This window comes from Centropristis striata, chromosome 23 (assembly GCF_030273125.1).
Source record: "Centropristis striata isolate RG_2023a ecotype Rhode Island chromosome 23, C.striata_1.0, whole genome shotgun sequence".
NCBI classification, from domain to species: Eukaryota; Metazoa; Chordata; class Actinopteri; order Perciformes; family Serranidae; genus Centropristis; species Centropristis striata.
The window spans coordinates 23,919,831-23,944,934 of NC_081539.1; the positions used below are offsets into that span (position 1 = coordinate 23,919,831).

Below are 25,104 nucleotides of genomic sequence, written 5' to 3' on the forward strand. Positions count from 1 at the left end.
TATATTCAGCCATAATGAGGAGCATAAATTCAGTGTGTTTTGTTCAAAGCTGCCATACCTTGTGGGACACAGCTTTTCTTTTAATGGTTCGTCTGATGAAAGAAGTAATGCTTTGTAACTGAGAAAAAAAAATTGTGTGCTGATTTTAAATGCTGCTTCTGTGATCTACAGGGGGTCAAATGGACATTAACTCTATGGAGTCTTGGGCTATTTTGTCCATTTTTGAATCCTTCTTTTCATCCTGCCTGTATACACCACTTAGAAATGTTTAAATGCCATGTTGGTATATTTTTTTTTCAGCACAACCTCACCTATATGACCTAATAATAATTATTTTTTTAATTAATAATTTGATTTATATACTGTATCAACATTTTTTATTCTGACTTACTGTATCAACATTTTGAACCAAAAAGAAACAAAGAAAAACCAACATAAATGTGATCTTGTGATTGTGTGTGATCCTGTCAATCCAACGTTTTTTTTTTTGGTCAATTTTAGTAATTTTACGTCTTTTTTGTGTCTTTTTTTTGTCATTTGTGTCTTTTTTGGTCATTTTGTGCCTTTTTTAGTCCTTTAGTCCAACATAAAATGTGATTTTGAATCTTTTTTTTTTTTTATGTTGTAGATGTGAACAAAGGTTGCAAATATAACATATAAGAGAGTTACATCCAGTTCTATAATTTTATACAAAACATATTTGAGCTTGTCTCCAGTTTTACTTGGTATATCATCATCAAACTGAAACTGGCCTCATGGAGTTTACAGCCAGAACTTTAGAGGTAAATTTACAGTAGGGCTCCACACTGCTTTGTTTTCTAGTCTGGATGTCATCAAGAAGTCATGATTTGGAGCATTTGGTGACTACAGAGGGTTAAAGTTAAAGTCTGCTTTTATTGACTTCCGTTTTCTTTCTATCGCTGTGTTTGTACCACTCTCCTTACCTCTCTATATCTTTATTTAACACCCTCTCCTTGGCCCCTTATCTCTTCACTCTAGTGGACGAGGACACAGAGGGAAGTTCCAGATCAGGTCGTGAGTCGATGTCCACCAGCGGCGAGGGACTGAACGGCAACCTTCCCAAAGACGACAGGCAGAAAGATCGGGACAAGGTTGGGGGGAAGGAAAAGAAGAAGCCTGAGAGGGATAAAGAGAGGGAGAAGGACAAAAACAAAGCCAAGAAAGGCGTGCTGAAGGGCCTCGGCGAAATGTTCAGGTAGGAACGGCTTGAAATCCTAAACTCTCCCCTGTGTCGCCCCAAGCACCAAACGCTATCTGTGTTATTTAATTCCACTCAACACATTCACCGCTGGATCATTCAGAATTTGAATGCATTCTCTGGATGTTGCCAGTGCTAATCAGGGACCCCTCTCCTTGAACCCTGGGATGGAGGGAGTGGATGGAGGGGAGAGGGGGAGTTATCGACCTCAAGGGCCTCTGGCACTTTTGAGCCAGATTATTTTTAATAAGGGCAACATGTTTTATTCATAATCCCATGTGCGCGCTCCTCCTATCCAAACACGCTCCGCATTTGTTAACCAGCGGACAATGTTCAGGACCCATACGGGTGCTAATGTGGGAGCTGTGATTCGGTTGTGGGGATAAAAGACCTTTGAAGATGATAAAATCGAATGTGGGTTGGAATTGTTGCCTGTGGCTGCTGTCTCACTGACAGTCTCATCATGTGGTTGGAAGATTTTCGAGGCAGACTACCTTGAGAGACTGTGAGAGGTGGCATGATTCTGCTCTCAACATCCTTAAAATATTCAAATATTCACAAGCAAAAGATTTAATGTCAGTGATTTTATTAGCAATCCTCTCACCCCCTCACCTGCTGTAGGTCTGGTGTTATCGCCTCACAGACACCAGGAAGCTGGAGGCAACTTTAAACCAGACAACTCTGCAGGCACATTTAGTGGCTGTTAGCTTTGTCTCCAAGCATGGAAGATCATTTCATTGCCTTTGAGGACTAATTGGCAAAAAACATTTTCAAGTTCTTGACACCAATCGTGACTTTGGGACATACTCTGTGTTTGGGATGGAAAATGAATAATAATAATCAAATAATAAAACCATTTAAAACCAGAATAAAACCAGTTAAAACCAATTAAAACCAGAATAAAGCCATTTAAAACCAAAATAAAACCAGTCAAAACCGTTTAAACCAGAGTAAACCCAAATAAAACCATTTAAACCCAGAGTAAAACCAGTTAAAACCATTTAAAACTAGAATAAAGCCATTTAAAACCAAAATAAAACCAGTTCAAACCAGAATAAACCCAGTTCAAACCAGAACAACGATAATAAAAACAATATAATTTAGATTATTATATATAGTATTGTATATCCAGGCAGTGCACTGTTGTTATTATTATTATTATTATTATTATTATTATTATTATTATCTGTTATATTTTTTGTTGTTATTTGTTTTTCAGATAAAGTATATAAATTAAGTTTATATTAAAAAAAATTAAATTCATGATTTTTCAAAATTAAAAAGAAAAAAAAATCAAATGAATCGCGATTTCCAGTATTGACCAAAAAAATTGATGATTATTGTTTTTGCCATAATCAAGCAGCCCTACACTGTGTACATAGACAATAATGTGCAAAGAGACTATGGATGAAAATAAACATCCTGCGGGTATCCATCCAGTATCTCTGCCACAAGGAAATTAGTGGGGGAGTCACATTAATTATTTCAGTTCTGTGCACATTTGAATATGGCATAAATTAACGGTGGAGGCGGTGCGGGCCGTTATCGTGCCGTAAGTTGTTTTCATGTGGATTAGTTTAATGGGATTAGTTAGCGTATCGCGGCGCACGGCTCGGTAATGAACAATAAAGACGACAAGTGTGTTTCGAGGTCACGATTGAGGAATGCGGGGAACTCGCTTATCTTCCATTATTTTCACTCGTGTGAGTTTTTTTACTGTCTTTGCATCCTGTGGTGTAAATGCATAATGAGTCATCCAGGCTCACATATGTGGAGATGTTCGGAGGAGTACGCACAGAGAAGTGTGCTGGATTAGTAAATGAAAGTGGAGGTTTGAGCCACAGGTTTGACACTGTGTGACATGCAATCAGTGCCGTTGGCAAACCTTTTTGAGTGGCTGTGTGCTCAGCCCGATAGGTGGCTGCCGGCTGATTTTAGCTGTGCACGTGGGCCCTCGGCGTGCCCTCCTCGGCCTCATCATCGTTCTTCATTATCTTTGAGTGCCACTGCCACTTAAGAGTTGGCACGCGGCGGGCCTCGCTGACACTCCCCCCTGCTCCATGCATTTAACGCCGGGCCCTGTGCCTCCTGAATGCAAAGAGGCATCCTTCTGAACCAGCATGTCTCTCCGACGCTCAAGCTTTGTCTTCCCTTCTTTCCGCTACTCCTACTCCTTGTTGATACCTCAAACAATTTTCTACTTAAAGCTGTGACAGCTCTCACACCCACACAGCTACTCTGTCCTTTTCTCTCCTCTCAGCGTTCAGGTTTACAAAGTTAGCGATGGCAAGGAACTGAGGTGAGAATGAATGCGTCCCACTGGATACAATAACAAACTTTTTTTGTAAAGAACAAAACAGAGTGATGTGAAATGCCTAGCGGTCAAAAGGGAGGAGATGGAAAGAAAGTGAAAGATCTCTTGCGTGTCGCACTTTTAGCTTTTTAGATTCTACTGTAGCAAAAGTTTGACAGCGATTTCAGTATGGAGAAGTTTTACTGTGAATAAGAAAGACTTTGGCTGACAGTAACTCAACACTCTGAGGCTTATGCATCACAGATAGACTTTACATCAGCAAGTTTTCCATGTAAGTGTCTCATCATTGCATCAAAACATCAAAAAGGCATCCTGATTGGGTTAATCCTTTGTAATGCTCTTCTCTGTGGTTATCATTTGCATAAAATAGACGGGCAGGCACTCACTTTTTCCTGCATTTCTCACACATACATGTCTTACACTCACGTTCTCCTGCTAAGGAGATTTCAAGGAGTTTGCAGCGCACTGCAATTTGAGCTCATTTGCATGCAGGCCTTTGGACGGCCTGATGAACGTGTAGTGCATGTCTGCTTAATGGACAGCCTGATTGGGAGTGCATTAACATCAGAGCCAGGGGAGAGGAGGATGGTCTAATATAAGGGGAGAGAGGGAGGATGGGAGGGAGGACTGTGAGATAAATACTGTGAGTGCAAGAATGACTGAAAGTGTGCGAGTGTGTGATGGAAAGAAAATTGACTGCCTAAAGCCCAAAGCAAAGAAACTGCAGTGCAGAGCCCCAGCTCCCCTGCCGCTCTGGCTTCAACTGTACTGCTTATAGGATGGCACACTGCCTGCTATGCTATACCATCCAGTAATGAATAGCTTATAATCTTATGAATGGACAGCAATGTGCATGCATGCATAGGATGAAAAACCAGCCCTAGGCATCCTGACATCATTGTTATTTTAAGGATGTCTGTTGCATGCATGTATCACTGCATCTATTGGTATATAGAGGAGTGCATGTCGGCGCATTGTCCCCCCCAACTGAATGTGATTATTCATGTCCTTTCTAGTGGATAACATGTGATCATTACTTTCTGATCCTATCAGGTTTGTTGACATGTTGGAAGCTTGGCCCAGGGCTCTGTTAGCATGTTAGCAGACAATGATGTCCCTGCCTGGCCTGCAAGACTTCCTTTCAACACGCCTAATGAGGTGTTGTTTATCTGCTCTGTGACTGACTGACCTCTTCCATCATCTCCATCTATTGAGATGTGTGTGCGTGTGTATGCACATGCAAAAAATATCCCGAGTCATTTATTATGGAGTTGAGGGTTCAAATAAAGTAAAACTTTAAAAAAAATTATGGGTTAATTAACCTCTAGGATGGTCATTTTTGCAGTGTATGCACATCAGTCTTAATAATAATAATAATAATAATAATAATAATAAGAATACCTTTATTTATATAGCACCCTTAAAAACAGCGTTCACAAAGTGCTTTGAAAGAACAAGCATGAATAAAAAAAGAAGAAATAAAAATAAAATACACACACACACACACACACACACACACACACACACACACACACACACATATATATATATATATATATATATAAATGTGTTTTGAGAAGTGATTGAAAAGAATTCACTGATTCAGCAAGCCTTATATGGTGGATGGATTCATATTTCTATATCTAAATATGTTTTTTATAAAAAAGGTAAATGTGTTTTTCACAAGAGGTAGAAAAGGGAAATGCATCACACTGTAGGAAAAGTACAGTAGGATGAAAGAGACAAGTGAGGAAAGGCTGCAAAAAATGGAAGCAAGGGTTAGGAGGGGAATGGGGGCCAGAGAGGTGGGGGTAGTGGGTGGATTGGGTAAGGGTGGAAGGAGAGAGGGAGTGTGTGCACTGGAGTGAACTGGGGCACCAAGGGAGAGTGGGAAAGAAGGATGAAAAGGAAAGGGAGAGGGGGAAGGAGAGAGGAGAAAGGAAGGGAGCCTTTCACAGCGGCAGTCACGGCATCGGGCTACTGTCTGCCTGTAGGGAGGATGGAGCTTCTCTGGCCATTTTGTGTGTGTGTGTGTGTGTGTGTTTGCACTGCAAAAAAGGTGTGTCTAAAAACACTAAATCTGAGGGAAATGATCTTGCTGCATGAACAGATAATTTCACTTGACAAGATTTCTTAAATTAAGATTGTTAACGCTCAGATTTAGTGTTTTTATCTTGTTTTTAGACAACCCTTTTTTGCAGTGTGTGTGTGTGCATGTGTGCGTGTGCGTGTCAAAAAACAAGATAAACACTAAATCTGAGGGAAATGATCTTGCTGCATGCAAGATTTCTTAAATTAAGATTGTTAAATCTCAGATTAAGTGTTTTTATCTTGTTTTTAGACAACCCTTTTTTCAAATCAAATCAAATCAAATATTCTTTATTGTCAGTTCACTATACAACGAGTATAGTGTGTGTGTGTGTGTGTGTGTGTGTGTGCGTGTGTGTGTGTGTGTATGTGAGTGTGTGTGTTTGAGCTTCATTTAATTTGCGTGTGCGTGCATGTGCATTGCATGCTTTCATGTGTGTGCTAGATGAAAAGATGTGTTAATGGGCTCTGGCATCACCCTCACCCTTTCTCCCCAGTGCTTCCTCACCCACACACGCAGCTACCCTTACCCCTATCCCCCCCCCCCCCCCCCCCCCCCCGTCAACTCCTACCCTCCCCACCAATCTGATAAGTGGCATGCCTCACGCCGAGCCATCAGCCGACACTGGAGCTCAGTGTGACAGCCGTGCACCCCTCCACTCCTCTCTCCACCCAGCCCTACCCTCCATCACCCCAGGGACCTCGTCTGCCTGCTCCTCCCTGCAGATGCAGCCCCACTCAAGGCTACACGGAGGGATGCGGGAGAAAGGGGGTGTGGAGTGGAAAGGAAAGCAGTGAAAGCTTGGATTGGAGGGATGCTTTCCATCCTTCAGTCTTTATTATTCTGAGGCAGTGTGGAAGCACGCTGGGAGCACCAGAGGGTGGGGGTTTGGCATGAGTGTGTGTTTGCATACATGTGTGAGTATGCCTAGAATATGGATACCATGCCACGAAAGCACGATTGCCTTATGTGTAGCATGAGAGTAGGTAGTTAGCGTGCTCCGTGTCTCCGTAACATATGATTCTTTCTGCTCGTGTGGGTGTGAACAGCTGATGGCGGGTAAGTCAGCTTGATCATTAGTACACCGACATGACACATGCATTAGCCTGGCTTTTTATACACACACATGACCGAGGGCGTTCCTGATGGATCAACACGCACTCTTTTTCAGTACAACGCTCCCCTCGTCGCCTCCACCTTCCCCAGCACACCCACAAAAGCTCACATATGCTTGTAATATTATGCCACAGTTGATTTGGAGACAGCAATTAGCTGCCTCCACATGTGGGCCCTGACATCTGCTGAATGTAATCTGAGAGAAAATGATAATTGTTCTTCTTTTGCGCTGCCTCACTCATTATAATGTCTGTGGGTCTGCAGCATCAAGGCGGAGCTTGTAGAAAGATCATGAGAAAGGAAGCAGAAGTTAATTACATGAAAATATGTAACACATCATATACTGTGGATGGTCATGTGAGAATAAACATCAGCTCAGACGGGTGGTCAGACACTGGAGAAGTTGCTTTTCTAGTCTCCAAGTGAGCCATGATTCACCATGAGCAACAAAATGACTCTCTGTGCTCCTGGCCTTGACCTTTGACCTCCATTTGGAGCGAGTTAAAGCAAAGTGAGCGACAGATTTCCCCTGTCATGGATAAATATTTCAGTGAGAACTCAGTAGTGAACTTTCGCAGCTTTTGGCAGCTTTGCCAAGTGCTAAGTCATACCTCAATATCACCTTCAAATGGCTGCACAGCTAAAAGAAATATCATGTCAGAGAGGGGGTCAGCTTTTTCAACTTCTTGGGAAAAAAATCTTTTCAGAAGAACTCCCCCATCACGTCTTCATAGCTGGTCCAAGATGCCAGGACAGGGGTCATTTTTTTAGGGGGCTGATCTCCAAACTCCCTCACAAAAACGTCCTCCGAGTGTGACATCCCATTACTCTCCTGCCAATCACGTACCAAAGAGGCCCAGCGGGGGCTAAACAACAAACAACAACGTCCCCCCCACTGAGAAGATTAGTGCCACTGTCACAGAGTGCAGTGACTGGAGATGAAAAGAGTAAAACAACAAAACTCTTTCTGTACGCCAGGTTAAGGCAAGTACAGCTTTGTGTCTGGTGTCAAAAAATTGGATGTCACTGTCAATTTCTGGCGGAGTGAAGCATTTAGACGCAGGGAGAGGCTGAGTGATAGGATTAAGGAGGGGGAGGAGAGGATGCTTGGCGACGTTAGCCACCACGCAAGAATGAGAGATGGCCGTTTCAGGCATGGGGGGGCGGAGGAGGGAGGGGGTCTGGCTGTCCGGCAGCACTTCCTCTGCTTCTGGCCACTCGATGCAAATGTGATTGGGCAGCACTGGGCCTCCATCAGACAGCCCTGAAGTAATTAGGTTTAGAATGATCATGCAGTGCTCTGAGATAGACCTTGAAGCATGGGGAGACTGTGTGTGTGTGTGTGTGAGGAGAGGTGGTGTTGCACGATGGAGTTAATTGAATCTGAAATCTTGTCGGCCTGAAATGAGATACACCGATGTCTCTCACGCTGTGTCTCAGGCAGAGGGCTGCAAACATGACTGAATTCATAAAGTGTGTTATTAAAGAGCTCAAATTAAGTGTAGCAGTGCAACCCCTTCCATACTCTAGCAGGCCTGTGACTACTAATGATCCAACCCCAGTGGAATCACACCCAGACCCACCAGTGGAAACCCAAGACTCCCTTTCTCTTCTCTGCAATATGTACTTGTTACGTCCACTGACCAAACCCAGCCAGCAGACATTAACATGACAATCAGAAAATCAAACAAAGTCAAAAGTGATGTGAACAATTATGATTTATTTTACAACAACAAAAGAAAGACACACTAAGGTGGGGGAGGATGGGACAAGTGATTGTGCCAAAAGAAAGTTGAAACAAATACAACAAAAGAAGGCCTATCTAAACTAGCTGTGAAGAAAAACAAACAAACAAAAGATGACTGAATTCATAAAGTGTGTTATTAAAGAGCTCAAATTAAGTGTAGCAGTGCAACCCCTTCCATACTCTAGCAGGCTTGTGACTACTAATGATCCAACCCCAGTGGAATCACACCCAGACCCACCAGTGGAAACCCAAGACTCCCTTTCTCTTCTCTGCAATATGTACTCCCTTCTCTTGCCCTTTACTTTACTCCCTCCATCCTCTCCCCTTTCATCAACCTCCACGTTCCAAACAGAAACCAATGGATGTTTCTTCACTTCCTCCCTCTCCGTTTGATATTTGTTTTTCACACTTTGAGACACTTTGATTCCACTTTGATGTTATTTCTTCACTCTGGCCCGGATCGCTTTGATCAATCAGAGAAAGACTGTTCCAATGCGAGTCGACTCTCGGAGGACAGGCGGATTTGAAAATAATGAGAAAACATTAAGAACACGTACAAGGATCTGAGAACGGCACAATCCCATTTTGTTTTTGTAAATAGTACAAATGAATTTACGAATACCCCCGTAATAAACCATATTAAATGTATGTTTTGGTCTGAGGAGGGGGAAAATATACGTTGAATTAGGAATGCAAAGCATGCTTGATATTTCAGAGACAGAGGTGAGAAATGCACATGGGAGAACCTATTTATTTCCCCCTATATGCTATGCAAATGAAGTGGGCTGCCTGCTACAGTACGACTCATTGCTAGTCTGCTCACCCATCCAATAGGCTTAGCATGTAATGAAATAGAGGCCTTTGGCTGAAATGACCTTTCCCATTCACTGAGTTCCCACCTGCTGATGTGTGCACACACCTTAACATGTGAGTGAGAGGATGGCTAGTGGAGAGAGAAACAATCACAGTGAAGGCAGGAAGATAAAACATGGAAAATTGCTTTTGAATTACAAAGGTAATATCAATCGATGTTGAATTACACTTCTGATTTCCATCAAAGGCAACCAATTAAAGCCAGGAACCGTATTCCTCTTGTTCTGTCAGCGTCTCGACATGTGTTCAGCATGTAAAGAGAAATTGTCTATTTTCTCTCTCTCTCTCTCTCTCTTTCTCTCTCTCTTTCTCTCTCTCTCCCTCTCCCTCTCTCTCTCTCTCTCTCTCTCTCTTTCTCTCTCTCTCTCTCTCTCTCTCTCTGTGATCTATTTTTCCTTCTTTGGTGAGAGTGTCAGAGAAATGGAGATTCTTCTTTTCATGGCTGGATCGGGATTTCATTCCTCCCTATGTTTGTCATGAAGGAATCTTAATTGGGCTCTCACTGCCATACCAAGATGTGTGAGCTACCCTACTTTGTTATGTAGGGAGGGGATGAATACAAGGCTGAGGAAGAGAGGAGAAGTGTGTGAAGAGTCCAAAACAGCAGACAAAAGGCCCTTTGATAATTCCAGCTGCAGATCCATCAGCCTGGTTCAGCCCCTTATGAGTTAACTGTGTATCAGCATCTTTATATCCAGCGCAGTATGCATGGGAAGTATGTCAATACTGGATGTCCAGTGCCAACGTTTGATGCCAATGCATGTTGGATGTGGAGGACAGGGCGGCTTTTATTTAACCCCTTGATGATGAAATTAATTTATTGTAGAGATATAGAACATAAAAACTCAGTCGGGTCACTTTAGACCCATGCATGGGTCTAAAGTGACCCGACTGAGTTTTTTGACCCATGTTGTGCATTAGAAGGGTAATGACACAAAAAGGGATTTTATTAAAAAATGAATAAAGGAAAACATAAAATTAGGATGTATGATGATCAAAAACAAACTAAATGAGGAAAACCTGGAATACAGAATGATGAAAAGAATTTATTGCAAAGATATAGAACATAAAAACTCTATCGGGTCACTTTAGACCCATGTTGTGCATCAAAGGGGTAACTTGGTTATGTTTTTTGTTTTTTTTTTGCGTAACATTACATGCTAACATAGGCTACAGACTGTAGTAATGTAACAGCCAGACTTATTTTAAATCAAACCATGATTTTTTTACTAAACCTAACCAAGTACACAGTCACCTATAAAGTGTGAATAAAATATTTTCAACCTCTTTCCATGAAATGATTGTGACAATGTGATTCATTCTTGACAGATAAAGTGAAAATCTTCTCAAAACGTAAATAAATCTCTTCCAGACACATCACAATGAAAATGAAACCACAACTAACAGCGGATTGTGTCTGAAAACAAAATGATTCCAATTTTATGGGCGACCGTGTAGTTGTGTTTCCTAAACCTAACCAAATATTTAAACTGTGACCATTATTTTTTGGGTATGAGGGCATGTTGATCTCCTGCCTCCTGTGGTGATATTTTAATGTGGGTGGAGGACTTGTTGATTTAATATGTGTAAATGATCTTTTCTAAAAAAAAACACCTCCTTCCAGCTTCCTTTGTGCTGTAAATGAGTATAGCGCATATCCCACTCGGTGTCTGCAGTATACAATGTAAGATGGAGTTGGCTCGAGGCTGCAAATTATCTTATTGATCTTGCAGTCTTATTTGTGTACAGTAATTGTGCTAAGGTTTTATAAATGATGTCATTACTTGAAAAAAGGTACACATATTATATGTTATCTGCCATACTTCTGGTTCTGTTCATGTAGTTTTAAATGCCCTTTGCTTTGGAGAAGCAGCAGTTTGAACAAACAGTAGACTGAAGGGGAGTGTCCAGGGTTATTTATTTAACCTGCTGGTGATGTACAGTCACTATCCCTGAGAATCCATGAGGTTCCTACTCTCTCTCATCCTCACTTTACTCACAATTACTGTCACTCTCTCCCTTCTTTCTTTCCATATATCCACCAGCATCCCTCTTCCCTCCTCCTTCCCAGCTGCCCTGGAGATTCATTGTGGCATTGACAGAAAGACCTCTCCCGTCTCCCTCTGAATGCTGGGAGGGATGTATATCACGGATCAGCGGCTTCGCTCGGGCCGGTGTGTGTCCATGCCTGTATTTCAACGTTTCTGACGTTTACGAGACAGAAAACCTGCCTCACTTCTCCCCTCGCCTGTCCTTTAGGTTGAGCGTTCTGGAAATCTGGCATTTGAGCATCGCAAAACACATCTGTCTCCAGACTCATCAGCATGTAAATGAGTTGGGGAAAATTGCAAGGAGCAAGGTTATCAAATAAGATAAGACAAGAGGGATGACAATTGAAATTCATTTATTGCATCATGACAATAATCATAAGCTATTTCCTCTCACCAGTGCACGTCCTATTGGGTTTAATTCATACGAAATGAAAGCAGCTGTAAATACATCACCAAACATGTTATCAGTGAACGCCTCTGATTCCTGTGAGTTTCTACACAGACATTCCAAAAATCCAGCTTGCCTTTTTTTTTACTGTGGCACTTCCTCATCCACACTTGCGGCGGCATCATTAAAAGAGCTGAGCAGACTTTGGTAGCTGTGTTTGCTGAATGCTGACTTTTTTGTGTTTGAGGCATGCAGCAGCAGCAGAGCTGAGGATACAGAGAGTGGCAGTGATCAAAATGGCCCATTAGGAATGCAGTGTGCCATACTGTATCTAGGTCACAGCCTGAGCCACCTACTGTAGCTCCTCCACTGAGAAACCACAGCGCTGCCCCCTCCCCCTCATCCCCCACTCCTGCATCCCTGCATGTGAGTGTGTGGGCTTTAGGCTGGTGAAGCATTAGCCACAATGTGACTGTGCATATGAGCATGTATGACCATTAGGGGTGTGACGAGATCTCGTGAGATTAAACTTGACGATATTTTTCGTTGCGTCAAAAATCTGTCTCGCGAGATTTGTGAGCTATCCAAACTTCTATTTGGGACCTGTGGGGCAGTTAAAGGAAAAGAAGAAGAGGAGGAGAAGGAGGGGAAGCAGCAAGTGGCCAGAATGACGTCGCAGAGGCTCGTTAAGAAGAGCCGCCGTTAGCAGCAGTTAGCTACAGTTATCTCTGTGGCAGTACAGTGTGTATGTGCTGCTGCTTCACTTATCGATCTCTGTTTGTTCACAACAATCACCGGACACTCTGTGCACAGTTATTGATGCCGTTAATTCACGATCACTATGTTTATGATCAGTGGAGATGATGTGCATAATATTTAGCCATGCTGCTTTGTTTTGATCAGCTGCTATTGTTGTGCAGTTAGCGGCGCTAAGCCATTACGCGACGATCGAAAACCATACGTCACCTCCAGAGTTTCTAAATCCCTCTGGGGGCTAACTTGTAGTAGAGACACACAGAGTGAGCGGACATTTGAGAGGGCGTGGCCTGAGACTTTCATGAATTTTTGTTTCAATTTGTGGAAGAAGAAGTTTATTAAAAGCTCATGCTTACATCATGCATGTAAAGAGTTATAAAACATTTTAAAATGCATGCGCAACTCTAGTTAAATAGTCTCTGGTCTGTTGGTCTAGTCATATATTGTGTCATTGTAGTTTTCTTAAAATCTCGTCTCGTCTCGTTCTTGTGAACCCAATACCGTGTCTCATTTCGTCTCGTGAGTTGAGTGTATCGTCACACACCTAATGATCACGCATGTCTGCTTATGCATGTTGTAGCAAGCAAAAGCATTTGGTTAATGATTATGTGTTTGAGAGAAAGAAAGTATGCAGGATGATGAGTGGTAAAGATGTCAACAGTTCAAACAACACAATAGGACTTTGTGCCTGATCAGAATGCAGATACACACACATAAAGCTTACCCAGACACCTGGACTACTCTGAGCTGCTCAAGTGTTTCTATGTAAATTGTCCTTCAGAAACTCCCTCCTCACTGCTCTCATACACTCTAACAAATGGATGTATGAATGTGTTTGGACTGTTTATTTGTGTTGTAATGAGAGGCTTTAATCAGGGGTGTCAGGGATTTGAAACGTTCCTCTGAGCGTGTGCAGAAAGAAACACCCCCTCCTTACACACACACACACACACACACACACACACACACACACACACACACACAAACACACATAACTCAGTGATTTATGTGAAACATTAAAGGCAATCATGTTGGGCTGGGCCTTGTCCTTTGTATTGCACAGGCTGTTTGAAATATGGAAAAGCCAAGCTGTCCCTTGATATACAAGCACACACACACACATATAGATAAACACACACATACACAGATGCTTGTGTGTACCTGCTATTGCTTAAATATGAATAATTGGCACACAGAGAAACAGATGAAAGCTGTTTTTTTCTTGCAAACACACAAACCCACACACATGCAAGAAGTTTTAGTTGTAGTCAGACATTCAGATTCGCCTTCCCACACACACACACACACACACACACACACACACACACACATATTCAGTTCAACAGTTGCTTTGATACTGATAGTTGTTAGTTTAAAAGCAGAGAACATCCTCAGCCTTTCACTGCGATGCAGCTTTGTGTGTTTATATTCTGTCTGGTTCTCTGTGGCTAAAAGAACATTTCTTAATAAGAGCGGATTAACTCTGGTTGTGTGTTTGTGTGTGTGTGTACGGAGGAGGGTATGGTAGATTTCGAAAATTCCAGCAACATTTTCACACATAATGGTGCAAACAAACATAATGGAAGTACAATAAAATATCTGTAGGATGGGATACCACAAAAAAAGCCCTGCGGCTCTCTGTGACTGACCAATCTTCAAACACATATTTTTATTTGAGACTAAAGCCTTTTTCTCGTCCTCCTCCTACCCTTTAGGGGGGTTGGTGATAAGACTTTGTTGGTCTATGTCTCCTAACAACTAGACCAGCAGTGGAATAGTTGTTGATCAGGCCATTGGACACACATACAGACTTGGATAAGAGAAAATAAAAGGCTGGAAAGAAAAACCACAGCAAGCCAGGAGGATAAATTCTGAGACAGAAGTGTGAAGAGTGGAAGTAACAGATGGAGTGTTGCAGAGATAACAGGAAATAGTGACTGACACTGCAGGACAAGAGATACATTTAGGTCTGAAAACAATATTCTCAAATGCATCAATTTACATGCATCTGTATTTCTGCCGGAAAATTTTCATCTCCATACAATAACGTCTTTATGGTAAACAGGTGGGGGCCGGCTGTATTGGTTGAGACAAAGACTGATTTAAATACGATCATCTGAGATGACATACAATTCATATACCTGCAAATTGTTTTTCTTTTTTCATTATTTTGGTGTGACCATGTAGAGTGTCACTGAAACGGAACATTCTTCAACGTGACGGTGTCTCCTCTGCTCAGCTGGGAGACCTAAGAGGCGTACCAGTATCTGGTGAGAATCATTTTTCCTCCGTGGTGCCCATGGCGCTGTCCCCCTACTGGGGCCGGGGCCTGATGTCATGAATAAATGCATGTCATGGCTCCACAGCGCGGGACACACCGCTTTCCCACCCGGCATGAACCATTTCGACTCCCATCATTCCTCCTCCTGTACCTCTCCCCACTGTTTTCACGCCGTTGCTGGAAGAATTAGGCCCTGGCTTCCCTCTAGAGTTGCAGCCAATCAACAGCAGCAACCCCCCTTCTCTTCTCTCAGGAGGAAATCGATTGGTTCAGTGTGCACCAGCCCCTGACCAATGAGGTGAAAGCGCAGAGATGTCATATCAGGCTGTGACCTGTAAGAGGCAGAGTCTCCGTTAAAGGCAGAGAAATGTGCAACTGTGTTAAGGGTTGTGTTATGTCGAAGCCACGTTCCATATCATGAACCCCAAGATGGTGTGAACGCTGCTTTATCTCACACATGCATTGATTCATCTTGGTTGTCCTTAAACTCTTAAGGAAAATGCTTTTCTGAAGAAGCTTCAAATTGTAGATTTTAGTTTAAAAGAGGTCTGGCTGAGCAGGGAAAGCGCTGACTGACATTACAGGTTGCGGATAATGAGTTCCGCGGGGAGGGAGATAATCGGCTGGCGGTGGCTGGAGGCTGGATGAACGACGGGAGAACATCCTCCCATACCTCTCTGGGGTTGGTGTCCCTGGAAACCAGTGGTGGGGACATTACGCCGAGGCCACTCGACGATAACGAATGCCCCTTTAATGCCTGTTAACGATCGCTGGGTCACAGTGTGATTCCAGGGGAAGAAGAAAAAAAACTCCCTTTTTCTTTCTCTGACTGTCTTATTGGATTTTTTTACAAGGCATCTGTGTGTCTCACCCCAGGTAGAGAGTGTTTACTCACCACAGCTGCAACAACACTTAGCCAGCGAGGAGGACAGACAAATCCGACAGCCTCTCTTTCCTAACAAGGCACTATTAAAATTACATGCCACTGTCAGGGTTTTGCCCTAGGTGAAGAAGTGTGTAGAAAGCATGCACTGCTTCATATTGACATGCCCTTGCATTGGACAGGGCTGGAGCACATAGAAAAAGTCTTTGTCTTAACTTTCTGCTGTGTGCTTTTGCTACCAATAAGATGATAAAAACATCTTTTGATTCTTCTCTGGGAGGGAAAATATTTTTATGGTGCTTTATAGATTATCAGCATGAAATGCAGTGGGTGGAGGCATAGCTATTTATTTTCTGACTGCGACAAATACAGTTTCGGGGGATGGGGGCTCAGACACCACATCAGACGTCCGTGGGGGGGGGGTTTCGCCCTGGGAGATTTGGATTAACTTTCAGGTTGGCCGAGCAGAAACCATAATGATTCTCTCTGTCTGCCCTTGAAATTATCTTCTCATCACTTACTCAAATTGATAGATGCAGTCACTTTTTCTTTCTGGCTCACCTGTTCCATTTGCGGATTTGGCTAACATCAAAAGATTTAACACCTCATGTGTGAGGCTGAACCAGGTGGTCCATCACATTCACTTTCAAAAAAAGTACACATATTCGTCTGTCCTCTCTGCCCAAGTCAGCAACTTCCTGTGAGCGAACCACAAATTCCCCACAGAAGATGTCAAAACAGATTAGCTTCTCCCAAATCTACTCCCCAGATTAAATGATTGTAACAATCAAACTGGCTTTGAGGCTTTGCATAATTTGCTTTTTCTCCCTCTTTGGAAATTCTGTCTTTGACTTGATACTCCTCTGTTGTGCTGCAGCCTTGAAGTATTATTACCCTGTAAATCGATAAAGATGATGTATGAGGCATCCACTGCTACTGGTATAAACCCTTCTGTTTTCTGTGATATATGAGGATGTATCATATTGAATGGAGTACATATTTACTGACTTATTTTATAGTAAAAGCAGACACATACAACAAAGCCAGATACTCAGTAAGATGTGCCTAATGTGCAACAGTATTCGAAAACAATTGATTTCATGAGACGCTGTCGGCAGACATCAGGACACTTTGATTGAACGCTTCAATTTTACTCTCAATGTTCCGCCGCATCAGTGGCAGTCAAAACATTAATAAAGCATATATCATATATGACTGACGCATGTTAGATTACATACCACCCAAATGAGGTTTGATGGCCAATCAGACATTATCTGGGCCAAACGCTGATATAGCACAGAGCAGCCTAAAGATTATAAATACCCCCTGTATCTATCTGGATTCTGGACATACATTATCCTACTAATCAAATCTGCATCTTACTCAGCTGTTGGGTTTGTGCTCACGTAAACTTAACTGAATGTCTTCCTCTCCAGGCCAGGTGATTTTACGATCTACGTGTCTCCTCGCCATCGTTCTTTGTCTTTTGAAGGCCCTTCTGCATTTGTGTATTCATCACTCTTACCTGCTGTTCGCCACAGTGAGATAGATGCTTAGGAACGGATCATTAAACAGAGCTTCGGTCTGGTGGACTGAAGCAGAAAAATAAGATCTGGGCTTTATGAGTGTGTAAATGGCATATCATTGTTTACTTGGCTTCAGTGGAGATGTGAGGTCCAGCTGTTGCTCAAACAGTGACCATTGCAAGTCACTGGTGGACTCCACCACCCTCCTTTGTGCCCTCTATTTGACAAAATGCTACACAAGTTACGTGTTGGACGCTCCTATGCTAGATAAAACATAATTAAGTGACCTCTATGGTGCACCTCCAACAGAGAAAATAAGATGGAATGCACTAATAGGTATCTTAAATGGACAAAACCTAATGCAGTGCCCTCTAGGGTGCCCTTCTAATGGAGAAAACATAATAATGTGCACTCTAGGGTGCCCTTTCTGCAGAGAAAACATGATATAGTACCCTTTAGTGTGCACTTCCAGTGGAGAAAATGAGATGCAATGCACTAATGGGTGCTTTTAAAATGACAAATGATGCATTGCCAAATAAGCTTCCCTACATGCTAAAATGTATATTATTGTGTGCTGGTGCCATACTGGATAGAGCTGGTGCCAGTTGAGTTTTTCCGCCCCGTCCCTCAGACAGCCTGAGTTTGCCCCTGTTGCAAGTCATTTCACAAAGCTACCAAACAGAATCATCTTAGTTCAGTTTTTCTGAGGGGTAACTAGTCGGGAAAAAAACGTGACTTTAGTTCAACAATGAAAGGCCATGCATGTAATAACTTTACATTAGATAATAATAATAATAATAATAATAATAATAATAATAATACATTAGATTTTTATAGCGCTTTTAAAAGGTACTCAAAGACGCTTAACATAACAGAATCGTGAAACACACTAACCCTAACACAGAATGCAGAGAAAACAAATACTAAACAGAGATTAGACATTATGAGTTCAGGTCTTGCAAGCTATTTTGAAAAGGTGGGTTTTGAGTTGAGTTTTGTAGGTGTGGAGTGAGTCTGAATTGCGGATGTGAGTAGGGAGGAAGTTCCAGAGGGTTGGGGCAGCAGTGGGGAAGACTCTGTTGTCAACGGTGCAGTGCTCGGTCCTGGTGATGGGGGTCAGTAGATTAGCGTCTGAAGATCTGAGGTTGCGGGTGGGGGAGTGGGGAGAGGGGAGGCGGGATTTGGGGCCAATGATAATGATTTCTGATTTGTTGCAGTTTAGTTTGAGAAAGTTGCTGTTCATCCAGGTTTTTATGTCAGTGAGGCAGTTTGTGATGGTTTGTGACCAAGGATGCATGTACAGGATGAATAGGAGGGGACCAACCACTGAGCCTTGGGGGACACCATGTGTGACTGGTATGATATGGGATTTGCAGTTATTGATGGACATGTAGTGAAATCTGTCAGAGAGGTAGAATTTAAAGCAGGAGAGTGCGGAGCCAGTGATGCCAATGCATGATTGCAGACGACTGAGGAGGATGGAGTGGTCGATGGTGTCAAATTATATTCAAAAATGTCATCAAGTATCCCATGATCTGATTAAAGTGTTGTTCAGCCACATTGCAAAGAAAGTGGTCAGGCTTTTGTGCCCAAATAAGTTCTCTTTCTTAAACTGCAAAGTATACTGTAGTTACTCCATTGTCATTCTACCCATGAGTTGTGGCTGCCAATCAATATCTTATTATCAAGCCTCATCAACTTCACTCTCAATACAGCTATCCCAATGCCAGCCACCATTAATGCCAAGGTGCCAATACTGGCTCAAGAGTTTTACAGAAATGGCCAAGTTTCTCCTTCGCCCCTGACAATGATTAACTCCAAGTCATTACTGTTTTTTTATTGGATTCTCTTCGTTTCTAAAATGAGACACTTATCTTCCAGAGACAGGTATGAAAGTCAATACTGTTTGCAGTTTTTATACACACACTGGTCCCCGAGATTGCTGTATTTTCCTGCTGAGAAAATGTTGAGTGTAGAAATATTACATTGGGGTTTGTGCGTCATTGGAGGTTTGGTGGCTAATCCTGTGTTCCACCACGGTCCCCACAGGCAGGACTCAAGCTGTTCAAGTGAAGGGCAGAACCATGTTGCGGACCAGCAAGTGTCCCGATAGCCTTCTAATAGCTCTGGTAGTATCGTCCTTTTCCTCCGCCTCCGCTTTGATGTGGGCCCTCCTTCTCAGGCCACCGGCGATGAGGGAATAGCCTTTCATATGGGAGCTGCTGCATGCCCAGGGTCCTGCTCAGTCTAATCCGCCAATATGTTTCACGATGACAAATCCCTTACTGTATTGATGTTGATCCAGAAGAAGAAGAAAAAAGTTGAGGGCAGAAGTTTGTCTCCCCTAAGGTTATTTAATGTTTTTTTAGGAGGGTCGGAGCAAGAAGAGAAAAAAAATTGGAAAAGAGGAAGGTGAATTTTCCTCAGGAAGTTAATGAAAGTCCTTGAAGTGAGGCAAGGGAAGCTGTCACCTGCCCTGGTGATAGATAGCAGGCTCACTATTATTAGCATTCTCAGCCTCAGCCTTGAGTTTTATGCCTTACTAGAGCCATTTGTTGATTAATTAATCAGGTAATGTATGCTATCTGTGCTACAAAAGCACCCACATATCGCTCCCTTGGCCTCTGCTAAGCTCCCTGCGCAACCACAGAGCAGAATCCCCTAACAGGCTACAGTAAATTCAAAAAATTACAATTCCAAAGCAGCAACTACCAAAGAGAAACCATTTGCACAAAGGTCCTGGCTGCTTTTAATGTAAAGTAGAATAATAAACATCCGTGAGGGAAACAGACTCCCATTTCATGAATATATTCACTTCCACCAGCCCAAAGTCAGCCTTGTCTGATGTAATTTTTTCAGCTTTCTGAGAAAGTTTTCAAACTGTCAAATAAAGCTCAGCTATAAGGAAGGTAAAAATAAACTAGGATTGAAGCACCGTGGGGCTGCGAGCCTGCAGAGCTTAATGCTTTCTCCTGTTCCTCTGTCTGAAATTGAATGGGACCGCTCATAGACGCCCATGTGGAACATCATAATCAATGTGTGTGTGTACAATGCAAGAACATCCAGTTACGTTATGTAATATAAACAGTCAATGAAAATCCAGTCCTTATATGTAATTATATTTATTGCATTTCTTCTCACGTCGCACATGCCCTCATGTTCGTACACATTCTGTTATTACCTTGTCTTTACAATCATCAGATTTGTGGCTCGGTTTCCACCAAGCTGACAATCAAAGTTTTGCAGCACTTACATTTTAGTATGTTTTTATTGAATTGTATCATTTGAACCAGGAAAATATGACATTAGTACAAAAACTTGGAACAACGCAAATAGTTGTCATTGGGTAGTCAGAAATAAATGCAATTCTGGTTTAAACAGGTTTCCATTTCAGCATTTTAGTCCATGGAAGTGTTCCACCAATTTCTATCAAAACAGCAACAACAATGTTGTACAGTATTTTATAGATTCCGACCAGGGCCAAATTAGCCAACAGCTTGGCTCTTACCCAGATATCAATCAATCAATTAATTATATAGTGACATGGAGTCGTACAAGATACAGTTCCATTGAAATGCAATCATGTAACCCCTTCAACTTGGACATTCTTCATTTTACTAAAGGCTGAGTCTTTACTGCAGCGCCCTTTGCTGCCCTTTCGATTCCAACCTGTTGACCTTTGACCTATGTCCCTCCCTCCTTTCCTGTCTATCTGTACCTGTACTATCTAATGAAGGCAAAAAAAAGGGCCAACCGAGGGAGCAAAAGACCCCATCCTGATGAACAACTCATTATCATCGCTGTCTAATGCCAATCGAATAAAGTACAAGTAATATTTGTACTATATACTTAATAGCATAAATTTGCATAGATGTTGCATAATTCAGCAGAGCCGACGGAGAGCAACAGGAATCGCCTGCCCCCTATCTACTTGGGGCGGCTGTGGCTCAGTTGGTAGAGCGGTCACATACCGATCGGACGGTTGGTGGTTCGATCCCTGACCATGGTAGCCTAGGCAAGGATAAAGAGATAGCAAACAAAAGGAGGGTGCAAGGTAGCGGCAAGAAACCCTAAAGGTCTTATACAGGGCCTCTACCTATATTAAAATTCACAAGTTAAATTAAAACAAGTAACTATCGCACAGAAAAAAAAATAATGACTCATAAAAATGATGCAAAATTATAACAATATTAAAAGTAAAATAAAACAAAAGTGTAGAAATGTTTGTGTAAAGCCTCATTGAATATGGCCATTCAGGATTTAAGCATTTGAACACCAGGCCTAGGCTGCCATGGTATCCTTCAGCAAGATACTGAAGCCCAAATTGCTCCCGATGTATGGAAGTAAATCTGTGTCATCGGAGTGAGCGTAGATTTTCAGTTTGAGAGCATAATTTGTCTTTCTTGTGCTCAGATTTGTTCTCCTCATGCTCACATTTTGCGCTCGCACTCAGATTTCTGCTGATTTCTTTCAAAATGTGTGCGTGCACTTAAAAATCACATGCTTGTGCTCACATTTCTTCTTCTTGGACACAAACATTTCGCTCGCACTCAAATATGTCCTGTGCTCGCTCAAATCTAAAGTCTACGCGCTCAGATCTCAACTCTGCGCTCTCAAAACTTTTGTGCTCGCACCCAGAACATGCACGTCCTCTCAGGTTGAGGTGTCTGCTCAGACTGAACGTGGTCCCGCCCTGCGCTTAAAGTAGTGTGTTTCACCAGCCAATAGGGAGACAGCTAGATTGTGGCCTGTCTTAGGTGCGTTCCCTAGCCTTTTTGAGCGCTCCGTCGGGGCGGGTATATGGTCTGTTTGTAAAACTGCTTCTCTCTTAAAATACACCAATTTACCATATTAGCCAGCTATTTGAATCGTCACCTATTTAAGACGCAGCATATTTATGTAGAATTAATCTTAAGTAGTCCTAAAAAGAGTTATCGTAGTTTAGATTATATATATATATATTTTTTTTTAATCATTATTATTTATATATATATATATATATATATATATATATATATATATATATATATATGTATATGTTTTTTTATTTTTCACATATACAATGGTGTCACGATAGTCCAGTGGTAAAGGACACTACCATCTGTTGCATTTTAAACCATGGGACGCCGGTTCGCATCCCGTCCGCTGCACTCTTGCTGCATGTCTTATTATGATTTTAAATTTTAATTGATAAATTAATGTTACAGTAATACAATCCGTGTAACCAGCGGCTTCTCTTATTGAAATGTTTAACAAGAGATGATGGTCTAAATAGACTTGGCTACTTGATAAAAAGTACCTTAAAAAGGTATAATGAAAAATACGCTATGATGATGATAATGATTTGAGGATAACATTGGTGCGTGTAATGCAGTGTATCACCGTCCTATTTACGCGGTCAAAGCCAGGGAGCGCGTAATTAGGCTAATGTTGGTAATACTTTCACAGGAAGACGACTTTGAGCAGGATTCGGAGCACGGCAGCGAATGAATGGGAGACCAGATGGATGGCCAAAGACCTCATATAAGTTCATTGCTAAATGTTGCTACAACTCAAAACACTCGTACTTATCAACATATATAGTGGGCCTTTGTCGGCAAGGTCTGCACTAGGGACAGCAACTCATTATGAATGAAGTGACGTCAGCGGGGATTCCCTTCAGCTCGCGCATCATTATGTGTGCCTACCTGCCGCTGGTTAGATCATACGTTGCCAATTATTGTACTTTCGTTGTACATGTTACAATGAAGGCCCGCTATATATGTTGTTAAGTACGAGTGTCAAAATGATTACTGTACTGTTATTGAAACTACTGTATATGATCGATGTGTTTTGAGTTGTAGCAACATTTAGCAATGAACTTACTTGAGGTCTTTGGCCATCCATCTTCTTCTTGTGAAAGCATTACCAACATTAGCCTAATTATGCGCCCCCTGGCTTTGACCGCGTAAATAGGACGGTGATACACTGCATTACATGCACCAATGTTATCCTCAAATCATTGTCATCATCATCATCATAGCGTATTTTTCATTATACCTTTTTAATCAAGTAGCCAAGTCTATTTACCCATCATCTCTTGTTAAACGTTTCAATAAGAGAAGCAACTGGTCACACGGATTGTATTACTGTTACATTAATTTATCAATTAAAATTTAAAATCATAATAAGACATGCAGCAAGAGTGCAGCGGATGGGATGCGAACCGGCGTCCCATGGTTTAAAACGCAACAGATGTTAGTGTGTTATATATATATATATAAATAATAATAATGATAAAAAAATATATATATATATAATCTAAATTACGATAACTCTTTTTAGGACTACTTAAGATTAATTCTACATAAATATGCTGCGTCTTAAATAGGTGACGATTCAAATAGCTGGCTAATATGGTAAATTGGTGTATTTTAAGAGAGAAGCAGTTTTACAAACAGACCATATACCCGCCCCGACGGAGCGCTCAAAAAGGCTAGGGAACGCACCTAAGACGGGCCACAATCTAGCTGTCTCCCTATTGGCTGGTGAAACACACTACTTTAAGCGCAGGGCGGGACCACGTTCAGTCTGAGCAGACACCTCAACCTGAGAGGACGTGCGTGTTCTGGGTGCGAGCACAAAAGTTTTGAGAGCGCAGAGTTGAGATCTGAGCGCGTAGACTTTAGATTTGAGCGAGCACAGGACATATTTGAGTGCGAGCGAAATGTTTGTGTCCAAGAAGAACAAATGTGAGCACAAGCATGTGATTTTTAAGTGCACGCACACATTTTGAAAGAAAGCAGCAGAAATCTGAGTGCGAGCGCAAAATGTGAGCATGAGGAGAACAAATCTGAGCACAAGAAAGACAAATTATGCTCTCAAACTGAAAATCTACGCTCACTCCGATGACACAGATTTACTTCCATACCGATGCTGCGTTCATCGGTGTGAGAATGAATTCCCAATGGTGGCAGGTGGCACCATTTAGGGTAGCCTCTGCCACCAGTATGAATGTGTGTGTGAACGGGTCAATGAGTGCAGTCTGTAGTGTAAAGCACTTTGAGTGGTCGCAAAGTGACTAGAAAAGTGCTATATAAGTGCAGGTCCATTTACCATTTTTCATAAAATAATACTTTGACTCGAAAAAAATGTTGGTTTGATAGATTATTTAACCTATAAAGATGTTCAAATGCTTCAATCTTGAATGGCCATATTCAATGAGGCTTTACACACACATTTCTATACTTTTGTTTTATTTTACTTCTAATATTGTTATAATTTTGCATCATTTTTATGTGTCATTATTTTTTTTTCTGTGTGATAGTTACTTGTTTTAATTTAACTTGTGAATTTTAATATAGGCAGAGGCCCTTTATAAGACCTTTTGGGTTTCTTGCCGCTACCTTGCACCTTCCTTTTGTTTTCTATCTCTTTATCCTTGTCTTTTGTCTTATTTGTGCAAAATAAAAAACTTCAAACTTCAATGAGGCTTTGCATGTCCATACATATTGATAACAACACACCATGGGTCACAATAAACAGTGTAACACTGTATCTACTGCATGTTGTGTACAGATGTGCTTCAATCTCCATGTGCAACATGCCAATCATGTGCACTTCCTGGAATTCTGTCTGTAGTACTTCCCTTTTCTGTATCCTGCTATTTTGCACTTCCTCCACAGCTGGCACCATTGTGGAGAAGCAGGAAATTGCATCATACTTTTATGATTTTGCCTTTCCTGTTCTGTCTCATCAGAGTTTATCTTTCATCTCTAAATACTGCGCACATGTGTAAAGTTGACAGCTGTTTTTAGTGTTCTCCACCAGTCCATTGTTGTGAGTAATAAAACCAGTGGAGTCACTTAATAGAGTTGTCTCT

At 41.8% G+C, this 25,104-nt stretch overlaps 1 protein-coding gene across 1 annotated transcript in view; it reads left to right on the plus strand.

Moving 5' to 3' along the window:
• LOC131962165 (partitioning defective 3 homolog) overlaps positions 1 to 25,104 on the plus strand; it is a 572,304-nt gene that overhangs the window by 399,891 nt on the left and 147,309 nt on the right. Inside the window, exon 19 of the mRNA XM_059327127.1 lies at positions 1,000 to 1,216. Coding sequence (XP_059183110.1) covers positions 1,000 to 1,216 — 217 coding nt within the window. The remainder of the gene's footprint in view (positions 1 to 999; positions 1,217 to 25,104) is intronic.